A 19,727-nucleotide genomic window follows, 5' to 3' on the forward strand; every position below is an offset into this window, starting at 1 on the left:
GAATCCACATAATAAAAGGTCATTTCCAATCCAAAAGGTTGGATGGGGCTCCAAGCAGCCCAGTCCAGTGGAAGATGTCCCTGCCCACAGCAGAGGGGATGGAACTAGATGATCTTCAAGGTGCCCTGCAACCCAAGCCACTCTACAATTCTATAATTTTGAGCCTGAGCCATGGCTGATTTACCAACAACAGTAAGGCAGCAGATACAGTCTATTTCCAGAGCTCAGCAGACTGAGATCTTCCAGCCCAGAGGGAAAGGCTGGTGGGGCTGATGGTCACAGAGGAGCACAGGGGCCTGCAGGTGCCTGGGGCTCACGTGCATCTTGTGCTTGGGCTTGAGCTCCTGATGTTCATCCTGGTTACCTCATCCACTGCTCTTCTCTGTGGGGTTTGGAGCAGCCTTTATCAAGCTGTGGAAGCACCCTACTTGGTGATTCAGGTTAAAGAGACACTGTTCCCATGGGCTGCTGCTTTCTCAGACAAAGCTTTAAGAAGCAGAAAGTGTGACATGTGTTAGGTTTATCCTAAACACTTATTTAGGATATAACTTTATTTTGGAGCCAATACAGTAGAATTATATATATGATATGAATGAGGCTACCCATCTAGCAGATGCAAGGAACTGCGAGGTCATTCCTTAAACTAGGGGGGGGGGAAGTGAATTCCAAAACTCAATTTCCTATAATTTTAAATACAAATATGTATTTTGTTCAATAAAAAAAAAGTCAAAACCAAACGTTTATATCAAGGTAAATTTTGATTCTATGTTTTTTAAGTCTATACTAAACTTTTAACTGGTTTGTTGGAGGTAGATTTTGGGACAAAGTTCAGCTAAGGGCTCAAACCAAGACGATGAGGTAATTCAGAGACATACCCACATTTCAGGATTTTATCCAAACCAAACCTGAACTCCTAACTTTTTTTTCAGTTCCCTTATGGGAGAGGTTGAGTTGTGAGAGTGAGAGAGAAAGGAGACAATGAACAGAAAAAAAAAAAAAGGAAAAGTGTTTCTGTATTTTGTCTATAGAGATATTACTTCCTCTTTTTGCAGACATTTGTTGCAGATCTTGCAGATCCTAAATGAGGGCCTTTACTATACTACATCACTGTCAAAAGCAGTGAAAAATAATCATGGGAGCATGTGCTTATGGAATTTTTCAGGCAAATGCACCAGCAAACTCTCCCAAGACATTGCCTTGAATATGAAAATATTCCGAACATTAGATTGGTGAATAGAAATGAATACATTATGCATCCATTTTCAGATATGAAATATCCAAATGCTAGAAGTATTATTTTCAAACTGGAAAAACTTGATGCATTTTTACAGTTATAAAATGGTTCCAAATGCAGTGTTTTTATACAGACATTGTGGTCATACAGAAAACCATTTTTTTGTTTATAAAAGCAAATAAATACAATGGAAATTACCCATTTTCTGGTATCTTGTAGATGTAAGAGAGAGTGATTTGTAAAGCACAGCTGGCTTCAGTGGGGAAAGCTGAGCTGTTAAAGCAAGCTAACCATCTGAGGGAATGATGTGGGCTCAGAAAAAAAAATTAAGAACATTGATGAAATCCACAGGAAATCACTCATTATGGTAGTCATAAAAATAACAAACCAGAATGCTTGCCCTGTCAATTACTGCAGCCAGGGTTAATGCTGTCATGATGCTGTAATCACACAGAGTCAGCTGTGCATGTGCACAGATGGATGTGCTGCTTTATACACAGATACTGAATGCAGAGCTGCTTTCAGATGTGTTTTACACATCTTTACAACAGCGATCTTTACAAACAGAACAGGGTTTGGATGCTTCAGTGATATTTGTTTAACAGAAAGTAACACCAATGAAGTACTTACAGCAGTTTGGTTTATTTTGGCTGATGCTGATTTCTGTGTTCTGTAATAAATTGATTTTCACTAATCCATCTTCTGATTTATGAAAAAGCAGCTATTACAGCTTAAGGCAGCAAATTAAATTGCACCAACCCTATTGGATGGTATGAAGCTGAGCTTCTTTACAAAGAAATATAATCATTGCCCATGACTGTGGTAATACCTAATATCCATCTGGTGTTGTCCATAAACAGCTATTTTTAGGGCTGCTACTCAAAATGTGAGAAGCTTGCTGCAGTTTACATACAGTAGATGTGACTCCTTGCTGTGCTAAGCATCAGAAATCATGTTTATGGAGGCAAGCTCTGTGTTTACAGTGGTGGCGTGTGGGAGTCCCACTTCAGAGGAAAAAGGAAACGAAGACTGCTCAGCTATCTGGTGCAGAGCTTTGGCAAGAACATCCTGTATTCATGGAATAGCCTTCATTAAAAAGTCCCAGGGTGGTTTTTGGCATTCAAAACCAGTTAAAAGCAGAATCAACCATTAACTGCTACATTTTTAGTTTAAAGTACTTCCAGATTTTGACAAGAAGCTGCAGGCTAATTATTTATCAAATAAAATGGTGCCAGTCAGCGCAAAGAGCTGGTTATACTCTCTATCAGCTGCACTGTGTAAAGGTCTGATGCAAAATAGGGTGAAGAGAGCAGAAAGACTCCCCTCAGCTTCAGTGGGTTTTGGGCCAGGCCTCAGGAGTGCAAGATGAAGGAAATGAGAAACGTACGTTACAAACGGAGCTATAAATGACATGGCACTAATCTGCTTCTCCATCTGCGTCTCGCTGAGTGGAGGATTAGAAGCCTTTGAATTTGATAGTTTGCCTTTTCAAGGTGTTTTCGGTCTGGTATATAACTTCAGCAACTTCCTATGGTAGTGGATACTATTTTAAGACTTGTACAGAGAAATTGAATCCAAATTCAAGAAGGAAGATTACGAGTTGTCTCTAAACAGGGAGCTTTCGGGCTGGAGGGAGGTTACAGAGGCAGTTTTGCCTTGCACCAGTTTTATTTGGTACTTCAGCTCACTGTTTCTGCTAAGTAACTTGCGTGCGGAAATTTGCTGCTGATGCCAAGAGGGGCATCACTAACGGAGAGCAGAAAATGGGCTTGTGTGAATCAGATTATTAGAAGGGGGGCGTGGGGGGGGGCCGCTGAAACGCAGCAGGAGATGGACAGTTAAAACGGCTTGGAGAACTTCTGAGTTCTTGCACGCACATCCGTGGGGGCTAGTGGGAGACGCTGAAAGCCTCCAGGTCAGCGTGGCCACGGAAAAGACCAGCGCGATGCTGTGACACACTAAGTCAAGTATTTCCTGTGCAGCGACGGAGGGCCTGCCCGGCCCAGGGGACATCCCCGGGGGCTGCGCCACCCCCGTCCCGGCAAGGTGAACCGGGAGCGGCGCGGATGGAGACACGGGCTGTGGCTGCCCCGGCCCGGCGGAGCGGGGGGAAGGAGGCGCGGTCCTGCGAGGTACGGCGGGCAGGGCGGGGGCTGCCCAAACCTGCGGCCGGCGCTGGCACCGCAGCCGGGGGGTGCGAGCTGGCGCGGACCCAGGCTTTGGCACGGGTGGATAGGCGAGACCAGGGCGGCGGCGGGGCGGCGGCTGCAGCTCGGAGCGCAGGGCCCCGCAGTCGGGGCCGTGCCGTGCCGTGCCGTGCCGCTGTAGCGGCTCAGGGCAGCGCCCGCCACGGCCGAGGAAAACTAACGGAAACTCTTTCAGGGAGCCGTGCGCGTGCGCCGCCGCGCGCGCTGAGCCCCCTGCCTGCGCGGGGCACATCGGGGCTCGTGGTTCGCACAGACCGGGCGGCCCGCGGCAGAACGCGGTCGCGGGACTACAGCTCCCGGCAGCCCCCGCGGCGCAGCCCCGTCCCGTCCCGGGCGACTCTGGTGTGTGTGCGGAGAGCCGCGGGGCTGGAGATGCGCGAGCGGCCGCTCCGGCCCGGGGCAGCGGGGCCGCAGGTGAGCACGGCGGAACCGGGGGCGCCGCCGCCGCCGCTGGGGGCGGGAGCCGCCGCGGGGCCGCGGGGTGTGGGTGTGCGTACGGGGGTCGGGGCCGCCGCCGCCTCCGCGCCGGGAAAGGGCGGGGGCGGACTCGAAAAGTTCCTGCCGCGGCGGCGGGAGCGGCCGCCGAGCCCGGCACGGGCCGAGCCCCGGGGAAGCGCCCGCCGGCCCCCGCGGGGGGAGAGCCCCGCGGCGGCAGCTCCGCCCTGGGTGCCCCGGGGTGGGGGTGATGGGCCGAGGCCACATCATCTCCGGAGATGGTGCCGGCGGGGGCGGGTCGCGCAGCGGGGATTTAAACCTGGGAGGGACGGGCGGCTGCCAGCGTCAGCCCGGACGGGGCTGCGTGACCCGCGGCAGGCAGGACGCGTCCCGCCGGTCCCGCCCGGCGTCCGTGGCCGGGAGCTGCCGTCCTTCCCCGTGGGATCGGCCCCCGCGGGGGTAAGAACTGCGAGCGGAGCCGCCTGGAGCGGGGCTGGACGTCCGCGTCTCGCCTGGCAGCGGGACGGAAGGGCGGGTTCAGGGCCAGGTGTTGGAGAAGCTGCCCCAGGGACGCTCGGTTTGGGGGCAGCAGAGTCGGCAGGGACAGCGCTTCTGGGCGAGCGCAGGCTGCGGGCTCGGCAGCAGGGGAAGGAGGCGGAGGGACTCCTTCATAGTCCCTGTTTCTCTCTGCTTTTTGAGGTATGGGGTTTTCTTTGCTTAAATAAAAATGCAGAATTGTAGACTACATGTCAATTTCAGCCTGCGCTTATTTGATTTGATGTTCGGAAGAACTCTATCCTCATTACAAAGGGAGCAGTTTCTACGGCTTTCCTTTCTTAGAAAGATTCATTCTTTCCTACGGAGCAACAAAAATAAACTTCTTCAAAGGCATGTATGCACATACACACAGTATCAAAAGGCTTCGTCGATGCAAATGCATCGTGCTTTTGATAAATATAATTAACGTTCTAATTAGACAGTTGTAGGTGAGCTTTCACAGCGTGTTTTCACTGTCTAAATTAAACTTGCCTAGCAGACTCATTAATTCTTTCACATCATAAGGCTTTTCTGTTCTCTGTTGTGTTGGTTAGACATTGTTCTTTGTAATTCAAATCCACCCCTAAGGCTTCGTATTTGCTGTCTCTGGTATCCGTGAGAGGTGCGGGAGAGGAAAGCAGCATGTAGAAAACAAGAACAAGTCATCTTTCAAGCAAACTTGAAGGCACTCTGAAGCTGCTTTCTTGAGAAAGGTCCTTAAATGTTACTTTTGCTATCCTTATTCTTCCTATTTATTACTTTCATCTGTATCATGTTTAGCTATTCTTTAAGGCAGAAGTTTCTTGCTAAATGTCCAACAAGTCTTCTGTATTTGAAGGCTAGAGTTTTGGAATACCTGTGCTGAAAATCCAGAAGTATCGATTTGTTCTCTCTTCCAGAGCCTCTGTTAGCAATTTTTATTGTGCGAATATTATTGAATAATTTTTTTTTCCAAAGGAACCAACTGTTGCTCACTTGTATGCTGTGCATATCTTCCCATAGTTAGAGTTTGTGCGAGTCATTCTTCAGTTTTCTTGAATAACAGTATTAAAACGATACTCTGAGGACATGCTGCCTCATGGAGTTTGAGTTTTTATCTTGCATTTTTTTTGACATTTCTTTGCATTTAATGAATTTCCTTCCCTACCCACCAGCTTCTCAGTATGGATGTACAGAGCAGAGCTGTGTTCTGCTGCTCCCTCCGCCCACCTTTTTTGTTGTTTTCCTCTTAAGTGCTGAGTGCTTTGCTTTGCTAAACTGTCGTTAATTGGAAGTTGTGGTGGCATATTGGTCAGTGCTAGATCTGATTTTTCTTGTGTTCATACAGTGGGAGATCAGTTAAGTTTAACTTACAAGTTCGAAATGCTTCTGATGTTACACATTTGAGGAAAAGCTGGTATCCTGCTGCATAAAAGTGGAATGGTTATGACATGGGTATGGAACTTGATGCATTTCATGTGAAATAAGAGCTTTATCTTTTCCCCTGCAGGCTGAGTACAACGTTTCAAAATGCTGGAGATTATCTGGGTGATGCTAGAGATTACATTTAATGTGATTGTGTCTTCAGAAATTCTGCTCCTTCATTTCATGAGCTAAAATATTTTATAAAAATGAAGTTGGATATCTTCATTGATCTTCAAGTTCACCGTGTCCTGTGAATTCAGAGAAGACTTTCTGAAGGAGGAATAGATTCATCACATACATGGACTTCTGTTGTTGCTCAAGGATACACTTTTTTTTCATTGTAAAAGGCTATCTCCATGAAGATGAATCTTCATTTAAGATATGATCTGTGTAATTAGGTGAACAAGGATACTTTTAATGAATTATCGACATCTATTTCCATCTGTTTCTCCAGCTTTTGTTTTTTAATAAAAATGAAGGACAAATATAAAACAGCAGAGCTGATGTGTTTCTGTGAGGCCTTTATGTAAGCCTCTGTATCTGGATGTGGTGCTAAAGGACAGGCAATCTGCTTTTGATCAGCTGATTGTATCTGCAGAAAGAGAACCTTTAAATTAAGGTAACTTGCAGCTGTAATTATTTTACTCTTTGGCTTGCACCAAATGAAAGGGAAATTTAAGTTTTACTGGTCAGGAGCATTTTACTGAACTAAGAAAGGGAAACTTACATTATCCTTGTTTTCATTTCCTACCAAGAACTGGTCACATATTTTACTTAAGAGTTTGACTACTAGGGAGACCTCGGCAGAGCAAAGCAATTCAGATGTCAGCAAACGACTCTTCTCCCCCATCCTTACAGAAGTTTTCCCCACCTACGTGTCATGCTGCTGCACCACAGACCTCAACTTTGTCTTCAAGCCCCCAGTCGGGGCTCTCCAGCCGGCTCTCCAATGGCAGCTTCAGTACCCAGAGCCTCACCAACTCCCGAGGCTCTATGCATGGCATCTCCTTCCTTCTGCAGATTGGTCTCACTCGGGAGACTGTCACCATTGAAGCTCAGGATCTGTCCCTCTCTGCTGTTAAAGACCTCGTGTGCTCAATAGTTTACCAGAAGGTATGGTATTGTGCTACCGTGTTCTGCTGATGGCAACAGTTGTTTGCTAACGGGCTGTTTAGTAATAGCAACTGAGATATGCCAAGAGTTTGGTATGGTGACAAAGATCTATGTTAGGTATTTGCAATTATGCAGAAAGAAATTTGGGGGAAGTCTTAGGGGAGAAGCCTTTAATTCCAAAGGAGTAAACTCTCCTCTTACTTTCTCGCTTGTGAAATGTAGTAAAAGAAGATGTAGTTCTAAATTTTCTGCAAGAATGAGTTTTCACAATATGGATAGTTTTTTCCTTTCAGCAAGTGTCACTGATACCTTAAGTTTTTACTAGCTTGTGCTTATTACGGTTGAGGAATATTCTTGGATCTGTATAGCCAGCCACAGTGACAGTACCAATTGTGGCTACAGACATGCCCTGCAGGGCCACGGACTTGATACTAGCTGATCTTTTTGTTTCTAGTTAATAATTAAAGATCCCAGCAAACAGCTAATAATGTCCTATAATTGTTTTTCTGTATACTGAATACATGTGTTAATCTTGCATATCAATATAATTTCTGTTAGGAGAGGGTTGACTGAGTAGTAGAAGAACCTTAGCACACTTTTCAGTTCTGTCTTGGTTACCCTGTTCCAAAGTCTGTCTCACTAGGAAGGATGTAACACTGATCATGCTGGCTTTGCATCCAAATTTTATCTTTAGGTTAGGAAAGTTAGATCCCAGGAAGCAGCCTGAAATAAAGTTAACGGTATTTCATAAAATAAGAAATAATTGCTATTTTCTCTCAAGGTCAGGGAATTACCTCCATGTCTTTCATTGTTGTGATAATTGTGATATTTATCGTTGATTAGTTTTCTTATATAAGTCCTTTTCACCTAATGGCCTGAAAAAAATGTAAGCACATTATATGTTATTTGCATATGCTTGTGTATCTTTTTTCCCATCTCAGAACTTACTGCGTCTTTCATATTTTTACAAACTAGTTGTCAAACAAGGCAATTTCATAATAACTTCCAGAATATAATTCAGCGTGTTAGTTCCTTTCTGAAGAGATGAGTTATTTGAGTCAACTCTTTTTTTTTTTTTTTTTCGTGTACCATGCATGTTAGGTGTACCTTTATGCAGCCATTTTAGGGGCTGCTTTTTCTTTTTGTATCAGCTCCTTCTCTTTACATCTTTGCATATTTCCTGTCTTCTGTCTTAAAGAAAAATGAAAACAAATACATTCACGCTTATTTTTCATTTTTCCTTTGTTTTTTTCGGCAGGCTCAGCTAAAAGTTAAACTTGAGGTCTTGTTATAGTTCAAACTTCTTACAAACTAAGCCTGATCTACTGCAAAACTGATGAGGATTTCATGATCAGTTTTCCCTTTTGTCTGGCTTTGCTGCAGTTTCTGCTCTCCTGCAGCTGACAGAGTGACTGCTCAGTGAAAACATGTTGCAGACAGCAAACTGATTAGGACACAACCTCATGTATGGTGGATTCATCTTTCATAAGTAGTTTTGCAGCACGGTAAATTGCACAGTGGCAGTATTCTCCCTGTACTCTTTATTTGACAGCAGTATATCCTGCCTTGGCTTTTTTTTCTCTTAGATCTGGTGACTGTTGCAAGACTGTCAAATATTCTAGCACTAGTGTATACCTAATGTGAAAATTGCCAACTGCATTTTTGCCCGTAGTCATGCATTCAAATGGTTGCTGTTTTTTTCCAGTTAAAAGCTTTGAAGCTGCTGGGTATGCTGTGGAGATTCAGCAGTGTTAAAGCTTCCCTTTCCTCTGGTATTCCAGAACCTGCTTAAACTGTCTTCTTTTGACTGCAGGGTACTGTGTGGTTTGTTGTTGTGATAGTTCTGTGCTTAACAGTATCTACTTACTGTTGCATTTCTTTAGTGAATAAGGAGAAATACCTTTTCTCTTTTTTACTTGGAATAATGGTAGCTTTTCTTCTTATTTCAGTGTTATCTTTACTAGAGTTAAATGGACATTTCCTTACTTCAAAGTCGCATTTCAGGCTTGTATTCCTCTACGTAATCTGGAACAAAACAAAACTCTGAGGAGTCCTTCTTCACTTACTTTGAAGCTTGAACCACCTGCCTTACTGTATTTGAGGCTACAATTACAGTATCAAAAATGTTGGTTAAGATTGCTTTTCTGTGTTTCCTGCTTCAGACACTGGTGTTCAGTGTAGCTTGTTCAGGTTTTGCAGAAGGGTAATTAGAAGCAGCATCAGCAGAACTGAAACTAAAGAGGCATGTGTCTGCAAGGAGAGCGTGATGAGTAATGCAAATATTTGGTGTGTCTCTTAGCTCTATTACAGATGTTCTAAACATCAGAAGATGTTTTTTCTTTTTAAGTGTTTTTCTTCAAATTTTTTCAAGTTTAAAGTTTGGGAGGCATTGTTGTTAGGGTTGTTGTGTACTGGAATGGTTAATGGTTATAAACTTTAGACTTTATAGGGATGCTTCAAAAAAATTCTTGCTTATGGTCTCTAGTACATTCATGGTCTTCTCTGTTCATTCCTTATCTAGGCTGCTGTCTATTAAAGTATCAGACATATTACAGTTCTCAAGGGCAATCTGAAGAGGAACCTGAGATGGACACACATGACTGCTGGAACAGGGGGCCAGTGTTTAGAAGCAGAAAAACTTGTAGCAGGTAGACAGTGTGTGTCCTTGCACAATGATCAGATATTACAGAGGCAAGTTCTTAATCATGTTTTGTGTTGGAATACTGTTTCTTCATTCCTCACATGAAGTAGAACAAAGGGATTACCAACTTTAAACTAGAAACTCGCATGTGATGATGCTCCACTGCCTGCAAACTCAGAATTATGTTGGACAGCATGCTGTAAGTGCTGTATTCTGTCTTACCTAATTTTATTCTGGTTAGAGCTGTAAAAGAAAAACATTTGATTATTTGTACTATTACTTTTGTAGTATGAGTACCTGCAAGATTTGTTGTAACTTTTTCAGTAAACTTATGAATCTTTACCTTCATGGTCCTGCAATTTCTCTATCTTTTTTGGTCCACAGACCTGTCCTTCATCATTTTCACTTTCAATCATATTCAGGATTATTTTTCCCTGTATATATTTCCTCTGATGGCTTCCTTACGTTTTGTTCTGAAACAGACCAGTTGCTCCCCTACCTTAGAATATCTTCCTGAAATTCTCATGATCCTTTAACTCTTGCATTCTTTTTGATTGAGTACTGATACTTTACCTGCGCAATCTGTTTTGTACTCTTCCCGCCTAGTTGTTCTTTTTTTTTTGACTGAACCCACCTAAAGGCACCATTTAGCAAAATCAAAGGGGTATTTCTTATGTCTTGCTGATTAGATTCAGCTTCTATATTTTCATTGCATTACAGGGATCATATTGCAATCCATCCATATTACAGATGGATCTCTATAATTCTTTCAGTAACACCTTGAGTAATAAATAAGTAACAGTACTGCAGCTGGTGTTCTGGATTTTTCTCCAGGTTAAGCTTGTAATAGTTCATGGTGGTTTTTTTTTTTTTTTTGAAAGGCTCTAAAATGAATGCAGAACATCTCTTCTGTTCAGATGTGCTCGAATCTATTTTCCTCCTGCTGCTCTGCCTTCTTGACTTGTCAACTGTTTTCTCCATGTGAGCTAAGTAATGCAGGGACTTAGCAAGAGTTGAGGCATGAGAGGCAAATATGCTTGTGAGAAGGTGGGAGCTGGGGACTTACTGGGGGTACAGAGGTGTTACAAAGGGGGCAGGTTAGCATTTCCAGCATGGTAATAGGTTTGTGTGCTGGAAAATCTAGCCAAGCAGTAGTCCAAGTATGTCTGTACTGAGGCATCTGGTGAGGGAAAGATCTCCTGCAGTATGTTTAAAGCTAATTGTCTGTGTGATAATGTGATTTGGCACATGATTCTAAAGAGTGGGAGTGAATAGCTGGGTAGGGATGCAGGATAATAGAATGGGTGACTTCAGTGAAGGAAGAGACTTTCCAATGATGTTTTGGACCATTAGACTTTGGAATTAACTTTCAGTGGTTTGAAGCATTTGTTTTGAGTTATGACGGGTCATGAGATATTGGACCTTGAAACAATATCCGCCTACACTTTTCCCTAGTGTGAATTTTTGGCCACTAGTCCAGAATTTTGTAAAGTAACTCCTGGAACTTGAAGTAAAGGGATTTTTCAGTTACTGCCAAGATAGAAAGAAGCCTCAGTTGTGTTTCACTCAGCAATACTGACTGCTGTATGTTGGTTGAGTTCTTCTGGGTAAAAAAAGACGTTGTAATGCACTCTCAGTTAAACTAAATGTGCTGTAATATTTACAGTATGAGCATGCTAGATAGCACCAATGATTTTTCCTCAGTGTAACTGCAGTAATGCACTAGTTGTGTTATTTGTGCTAGTACCACCCAAGTATTAAGAATTACATGTATTCTTGATACAAGTTGATGGTATTGGTGTACCAGAGATTAATTTTGGCACAGTTTAGTGCATACATAGACTTCCCACAAGTGATTTCCTGTCACTAGATGCTCTTTTGGAACTGTTAAGACTGGGAACAGTCATGTTTTTGCTTTTAGGAAATTTAGTAATACTGGGATTAGCAGTTTATATGTTCTGAGTAACTGTGCAGATACGTTAGGCTTTTATGCAGGAAAGTAATAGCTGTATAATCCCGTAAGATAAAACAAGCTTTAAAAAAATTCTACTTTGGGTTTTGTTGTCAAGTTTACATTATGAGCTCTTAACACTTCAAAGGAACTGGATAATGTTCTTCCTTAAGAGCTTCATGTAACTGAGCATAAGGAAAGCTGTAAAAGCTGTATTTTGCTGCAGTACAAGAGAGAAGAATTTGGTAGCGTACAACTTGAATATGGTTCAACTATCGAACATAGTTTAAGCTTTGCGTAAAAATTCTGTTAAAAGATACCAGTTGAAATGAAACCCCTGTTAATCGATGAGGTTATTCTTGGCCAGCAGTCTGCACACAGCCTTCTGGCCAAGGTGCTAGCAAGGAATGCTGTATTCCCAAATGGACTGGGGAGCGGAAGAGAGAGCAGGGCGCCGCATGCCTGTGAGGAGCCAAGCTGCCTGGTTGGAGCTGATTGCTCCCTGCAACGAGGCCGGCCAAGTGCCTTAGACAGGGCTGTGCTGGGCCACCTGCAGCTCATCAGAGCCGGCCCTGGGGAGGGCAGCCAGCCAGCGCTTCCATGGCTTGGGTGCACAGGGCTGGAGTGGGGACAGAGGAGAGGAATCTGAGCCAGAGTGTGTGGAAAGGAGTTGGGAGGCAGACATTTTCCTGGTAGGGTCTGTTCTGTTGTAACTGGGAAATTTTTTTTGGTGAGGGTAGCGGGGAAGTGTGCAAGGAAGGATAAGGATTAGTTCATCTAACTTGAAAAATTTTATTAGGTATGATGGGATTTGGAGGCTGCTGCAGCTCTGTCCCTATGTGCAGCCATGGACAGCAAGACTGACCACATATACCTGATAGGCACTAGCATGTGGATATAGATGGGCAACACATACACGTATACACACACAGATCCAAACAGATCAACTGTGTGTCTGTCTGAGCAGTCACGTAAACACAAACAGCACCAGCGGTCCCATGCTGTATCAGTCTCTGGTGGTTCAGGGTGGAGCTCTGGTAGTGGGGAAAAAAATCATACAGACATGTACCCACTCACACACCAGTAAAAAAACAGCAACAAAAAAAAAGTGGGTGTCTCCAGCGGCTGGCTTCAAGCACTCTCTGCCCAGTAGTGGCTGCTGGACCTTGGTCTTTCCAGTTGCTGACACCTGGATATTCAAGCTCTTGATTTCACTTACTCTGTCCTCTCCAGTCACAGACATTACAGAGTCCTCTTGCTCTGATTGCTGGCACTCAGATCCCCCCATACACACACATGGGTTCAGAACGAGAGAAAATCATTCAGGAAAATAGCTAGAAATTGAATTTAATGAGAATAGAGGACGGGTGGTGCTGATGATGCACAGGGCATGATCAGACAATTGTTCTGACCAACCCGTTTACTGGTGACCACCCTCTTTTATCTTCTTATCCCTCAATTTTTTCCCACGTTCATTCCTCCCTGAATCACCTCTTTCCTTGTCTTTGTTTCCTTCTGTAAACATTCCATAGGTATTGTACAATCCTAATTTCCCAGCATTTTATAATCTGTACCATACCATTGGACCGCAGCCCCTCTCAGGCCAAAAGGTGTTCTGGTGTTGACTTACCTGATCAGTGCATGTGTGGAAACTGGGTCTAAGGATGGCCTGTGAAGGCCAGGGTGTCTTTTCCCTGGGGTTCTTAATTTGGGTTCCAACCTGCTCTTCTTTGTGCTCCTCTGGCTTGTGGAGATGGGCTTTGGTGGCCTGATGGCTCCTGTGAAGGGGCTGTGAGGCCCTGGGCAGGGCGCTGGTGGACTGCCTTCACCTGCATTTTTCTCTGTGCTGCTTTGTGGACATTCAGACAAGCACCTCACAGGCAGGACAGGTAAAGGAGCTACTGTGAGGTTCCTCAGCTGCTGTCTGTAGCTTGTCCCTCTTATGGATTCAGGAAAGCCTTCCAGCAACTGAAGCTCTCCATACCAATGAATAGGCTATCCTTTTTCTCATCCTTTTAGCTTTTGGAATTGTTATTTCAGAAATAGAGATCTGGCATGCACAATGCCTGGAAAAATGTGTCCTGATGCGGTCTTGTCATGTACTATAGAAACTGTATACAGAGTGTGTTCAGTGAGACAATTCTTGTACTCCATACTTATACAATCTATACTAGTATAGATTATTCCCTTGATAGTCATGAGCTTGTGATTCTGCATCTTAGTCTAGAAGTCACTGATAAAGCTCAAGTTTGTAAATAGAAGAAATACCTTTTAAAGAGGTTAAATGTTAGAGTTACAAAACCAGACAGTCTTTCACAGTCACTTCTTTTATGTGTATGCATATTTGTTTTGGAAGAACAGAATAGTAAATCATATGACAATATGAGAAGCATTCATGATACACAGCTTAAAAGGTCAATATAATTAATGGAGGGCCAAATGAAGGTGTTGATATCAACAGTTCTAGCAATCTGTAATAGATTATTTTTCTTTTTTCACAATATTTCTACTCCATAGAAATTAATTTTGCCTTTTTCTGGAATTTATTTGAAAACCAAAATCTTAATTATGGGTATTATAATGTTATTTGCAAACTTTGGGTTAATATTGATGCTTCTTTCTAAGGGATGTAATATCTCATTTTTAATGATTATGCGTGCTGTCACAAAGAGTGTCCTTCTGTAACTTTATTTTGTCAACTAATGCTTTTTAGTAATGAAAACTGATGTAGTATGTTTAAAGCATCTTAATAAATCCAAGATTTGTACATGAGAATGGGTAAATTGTGCATAGGCAGAATATATTTTGTCATAGCAATTAAGGTAAGTGCTGCTTGGCAGGTGATGATGTGGCCTCTGGTTACTGAGGTGGGGGATTATGTGTAGGGATGTTCTGGCAGCTGCATGACAGGGTTATGGTCTTAAAGAGTGAAAAAAAAATAAAAGAGAAAGACGTATCTTTATCAAAAGAAGACTCAAACCTGTGAAACGTCTTGGAGGCTTCCTTAAAATTTGTGGTTCATAGGTGGTTCTGTGAACTTTACATGAAGAAACAATAGTTCATGTGATCCGCTGAGTCGTGAGTTGTCCCTCCTGGCAGCTGAAATTAATATTGGTGTTACTAAAAAGTGTCATGTGTATCTGCAGGCAGGTACATACTGTTGTAATGTCGATTTTATATCCCTTTTATTAGAATTAAGTTCTTTAGCAGTATAATGCAATTAACAGAAGTTGACAATATCAAGGAATAAAACCTCGCAGCACTTATTTTAATAATGTAAATATATCTTGTTTTCTTGTCAGTCAAGACTCAGTGGGATTTTGGGTTAGAGCATAAAGTAAGTTTATGACGTGGTTTCAGGTATGAAGAAATGTCAGTTCCCTTGGAAGAATTACTAGTTGCTGTATCTTTATGTGTTCTGAATATAAAGTCAAGTCCTGTGCATACTTGCAGAGACACTGAGATGCATATTTGAGGGGCTAATTCTTAAGATTTATATTTTCTTTCCTATTACAAATGATCTTTGGGCAATTGGAAAAATGTGATTTTCAGAATATTCTTGGATATTTGCTATTTTATGTAGGAAACCTGAGAGTGAGTTGAGAGACAGAGGAAGCAGCCAGCTGCTTTGGCATCAGCCCAGTTAATCAGTTTCTTATTGCTGTGGACTAAATACCTATATGTCAGTATAAATTTGTCAGCTCTGTCTTTTGCTTTCACAAGGGTTAAATTGTACAAATTCTGCCTGTCTTAGTGACTGTCCAAGGTAGGTAGCATGCTTTCTGGAGCATGGACACAGTACTATGCCTTATGTAATTATGTAGTGTGTATACGCCAAAACAGAGAATACCAACTTGATATTTCAGATAAAATTGCTGCTGTAAAGGGGATGTTATTTTTTCTCTGAATGGGAAGAAAGTGTGAAAAAATGGGAATGATGGATATGATGCCTTCATTATGTTTTTAATTTGGTAGACTCTTTGATGATTTTAGTTAAGAACAATTAATATACCACAAGCTTCATGCAGTTTAGATACTTATTGACTGTGTAATATAAAAATTACTAACTTGTTACCTCATTAATTAAAAGTTTCCTCTGAGCTTTTCTGTATTTTTTCCCACATTTTTCCTGTTTTGTCCTGTGTGTGTGTTCCCACCTCAAGTTTGAATTCTGGTTTTAACCAAAAGGTCAAAGGAGCTGCTTGAGTGCTGCTCATTCCTCTCCAGGGTCTGTTCCTGTTCCCCGTGAACTGTTACTTTTAAGCTTTTCGATTTAAGAAGTTTTACTCATACTTGACAGTATTTTGAAGAGTAGGGAAAATACAGAACAAGAAAGCTTTTTTCAGTGACGTGTCATGGAAAAGTGGCATGTTATTTAGTGTATCTGTTTCCTGTATAGATTTTTTTTTTTTCTGTCCTTGTGGGGATTCAAGTTTTTCTTTTCACAGAATCACAGAAAATGGGTAATGTTGGAAGGGAGGTCACAGAGTCCAACTTGCTGGCTAAACCAGCATCCTCTGGAGCATGTTGCTCAGGATTTCTCATATCTGTAGATCTAAACTGTTGTAGAACAATGGCATAGAGTCTTTTAACTGGCTTACTTCTCAAGAAACGTGTGGTGGCTGCTGCTGGAGTGTCTTGCGCTAAACACCTGCCTGACCGGAATACCTGTGAAATAAAGGTTATAGGTGGTGGTATCCAAGTTAAAGGTCTGCATTGGCTTTTACTTGCCAGACTGATCATGCAGGTCTGAGAGATTAAGAACCCAAAGAAACAAAACCCCTAACACTTTTTTTTTTCAGGTTAAAAAAAAAGAAAGTTTCAGAAAACGCTTTGTTTCCTCAAAAATAAGCAGATTAATTTTGTTACCGTGAAACATTTACAGCTCTTGAGTTCTGTAGCTGTTATTGAAGACATCGATATATAGGAGTATCAAAGACCGTGTTTTCATTTAGAGTTTGATTTCTGTTGCAGTTCCCAGAGTGTGGTTTCTTTGGCATGTATGACAAAATTCTCCTGTTCCGCCATGACCTGAACTCAGATAATATTTTGCAACGAATTACATCAGCAGAAGAGATACATGAGGGAGATCTTGTGGAGGTTGTACTCTCTGGTAGGTATTATTGTAACAGTGGAACAACTCTTTATTCAGTAGATTAAAAGAAAATAGGACTTCATGGAGCATTATTTTCATGCCTGCCTTGAGCATTTTCACTTAAGTCTTTGGGGCAAAGCTTTCCATGAAAGTCCAGGTGCCACTGATGCTTCAGTACTCAGTTTCGTTATTTTTCCATTGTTCTGTTTTAATCTTCTTCAGGTTTATTATTATAAAGAAATCTGAATTATATGAATGGGAATTCAAAACTATAATACTATCAGTTTTTAATTTTTATAATTAAGGTGAAATGCAGGTAGTATTCAGAATTTTTTCTTCCAACTGTTGTGGGTTTTCTTTTGTTTATATCTGTCTTTTTGTTCTGTAGCTTTTGCTATTGATGCATTATGCTGTCATAAGACTTCATATAAATGTTGTTGCTGAATCCTACCTATAAAAGCAGACTCTTTCGGGTTATTGTAGTTCTTAAAAACGGTTTCTTTAAACAATATAGTCCTTAGAGTGGTGGTTATTAACCAATAACGAGGACAGAATAACCCCAGCCCAGGTTGTCATTGTGTGCGTTTGATCAATACTTTGTCAAATTCAATCAAAAGTCAGCTGTAGTTAAACTGCAAATAAAAGTTGGATTAGTATTGAGCAGTTTTTTAAGTCTTTGAGGACGAAGTGACAAACTGAGGCTACATTTTAGGAAGGGAAACCTCTTGACTGTCATCAGCTTAGATTTGTGAACTTGGTCAATAAAGTATGAATTTGATAGCTGTAAGGCTGAGTCCTTGGCTGCATTTCGGGGCATGCGTGAGATGTTCAGTAATTGATCATCTTATTTCGAGGTTTTCATTGCTTCTGGTGAATAGCATATTTGGAAAATTTGTTGTGTGTCTCTTGGCAGTCTCTGACGGTTTCCTTACAGACAGACAGACCACCCGAAACTGAGGCATTTTGAAGACATCTCTTTCAGTGGATTTTTAGGAGTATTCAGGAGATTTTTAGGAGTAAATCTCTTTCAGTCAAATTTTTAAAATAAAAATCTGAATAGGGAGTGTTAATACGTATCTAATAAAAAAGGTAGTAGCCATCAGGGCAAGGTAATGTTTGAGACTTTTTTTTTTCCTCAAAGAAACAGGACAAAAATAATTTAAATATATCTTTGCTCGTTTAAGGAAAAGCATATTTCAGTATTCTGTGGAAACTTTATCTACAGTTCTGTTTTGATACACCAAGTTTAATCTAGTAATCTTTTACTTAAAAAGTCTTTTAGATGATAAAAATCTATCTTGTAGAACTGTCTTTTTTAAAAGATTTTGGAGGTTACAAAAGAGCTTGAAAATTAAGTTACTCTTTCAAACGTTTACTGTTTACTGTTGTTACTTTTAGCAACAGTACCTTGTTGTACCTGCCTTCAACTTAGTGAGGTTTTCAACAAGTGATTCATACTGGTAGCTTGGGGCCATTAGCCCACAGAGTTCAATGGATATCCTTTCTCAATAAAAATGTTTACTGAAAACTATGTAGTCTCCTAAATGCATATTTAAATGACATACAGTAAAATGCTGATTTCTAAATAGCTTGTTAGCATTCTTAAAGTTAGCCATTTTTAAAACATGTTCTTTCCATAAATCCTTGTTGATCCTGTGGCAAGAGCCATAACTTACTGCAATTTTTTAAAAGCTTTGGCTACAGTTGAAGATTTCCAGATTCGTCCTCATGCACTTTATGTGCATTCCTACAAGGCTCCTACTTTTTGTGACTACTGCGGAGAGATGCTTTGGGGTTTGGTACGACAAGGATTAAAATGTGAAGGTAAGTCTGTGATATTTAGTGTATTTGTGTGTGTATATATCTATATAAGATGAGGAAGAAAAAGTTGTATTGTGTTTGGTATGTTAGCAAGTGATAAATACAGTATTTCATAGCTGGAAGGGTTTATGCATTAGAAAACCTGAGTTCTGATCTTGGCATTAATGCAAACTGTGTGTGACCTTGGGCTAATGACTTAAGAAGTGTTGTTGTTTACCACTTTGAAAAAAATAGCTAGCTTACAACCTTGTGTTCTTTGCACAAGGAACACATAGTTTGGAGAGATTCCCAAAGGGGAATCCCTTTCCTTATGGCTTTCATCCAGCTGGCTGTGAAGCGCTGCAGCCTGCTGTCAGGTACTGACGCTGCCTTCTCACTGAATTCTTCTTGGTTCTTGTGCTCTGAAGTGTGGGAGTGATGAAAGCCTTCTGGTGGTGGGAGACTAGCTGCTTCCAAGTCTTAGACCTCATTACTGGAACTGGGCTTACTAGAGAAAAAACTATTTCTGTGAATCACATCAAGAACACTGAAACAAGAGACTTTGACACAACCGTCATTTTCTGCGTTTACCATTTTCCTGGGTCATCTTTTAAAAACTGCTTTATCAAAATATTAGTGCTGTTTTTGTTACTTTGAATGTTGGGAGGTTTTTTGAACAAACAAACAAACTCCTTTTCCAGGTTGTGGGTTAAACTACCATAAGCGATGTGCCTTCAAAATTCCAAACAACTGCAGTGGAGTGAGAAAGAGGCGCCTGTCTAACGTGTCTTTACCAGGAGCAGGACTTTCGGTTCCAAGACCGGCACAAGCTGAACACACATCCTCGGCCTCTGAAGAGGTATGTAATGTGAAAGAAGAAACAATTTCTGTTTTAAATTCTTTAACCCGTGGAGAACTAGATATTGTTTTAAGTGGCTCATGATGAGTATGTGGGAGTCAAGCTTAACCATTTTGATCGGTTTTAGTGAATTTTAAAATATGGTGTTCTTTGGACTGTGACACTTACTGCTTATTATTACTGTCTGAGATGAAACAGGATATAAATTACAAGTTTTATATATATTTTTGTTATTAGTCTTTCAGTCATGGATATATGAAATATTGAGAACTTTGGCTTCAGAATTATAAAACATCTTGCCTTCTTAATAATACAGATTCATTCTATAATTGTATTGGCATAGATTAGTTACTTGGCCAAAGCAGTACAAATTGTAAGCTTTAATACTGTGTAAGAGTGTTCCTGATCTCCTGTTAAGCTTTTCACAGAGTTAATCCGAAAAACCCCAAAT

General features: G+C 41.5%; 1 protein-coding gene across 2 annotated transcripts in view; it reads left to right on the forward strand.

Moving 5' to 3' along the window:
* The first annotated feature begins 3,773 nt into the window (after nucleotides 1-3,773).
* The window catches only part of PRKD3 (protein kinase D3), a 42,746-nt gene continuing 26,792 nt past the window's right edge, over nucleotides 3,774-19,727 (forward strand). Inside the window, exons 1-5 of one of the 2 annotated variants that reach the window (XM_066178563.1) lie at nucleotides 3,774-3,855; nucleotides 5,903-6,930; nucleotides 16,497-16,635; nucleotides 18,310-18,441; nucleotides 19,119-19,276. In XM_066178563.1, the coding sequence (XP_066034660.1) occupies nucleotides 6,640-6,930; nucleotides 16,497-16,635; nucleotides 18,310-18,441; nucleotides 19,119-19,276 (720 nt within the window). In that variant the 5' untranslated portion in view covers nucleotides 3,774-3,855; nucleotides 5,903-6,639. Of the gene's footprint in view, nucleotides 3,856-4,231; nucleotides 4,336-5,902; nucleotides 6,931-16,496; nucleotides 16,636-18,309; nucleotides 18,442-19,118; nucleotides 19,277-19,727 lie in introns of those variants that run through there. The other variant, XM_066178564.1, reaches the window with a different exon arrangement.

This window comes from Chamaea fasciata, unplaced genomic scaffold, assembly GCF_029207755.1.
Source record: "Chamaea fasciata isolate MVZ Bird 193981 ecotype frontalis unplaced genomic scaffold, bChaFas1.0.hap1 SCAF_3, whole genome shotgun sequence".
Lineage (NCBI taxonomy): Eukaryota > Metazoa > Chordata > Aves > Passeriformes > Sylviidae > Chamaea > Chamaea fasciata.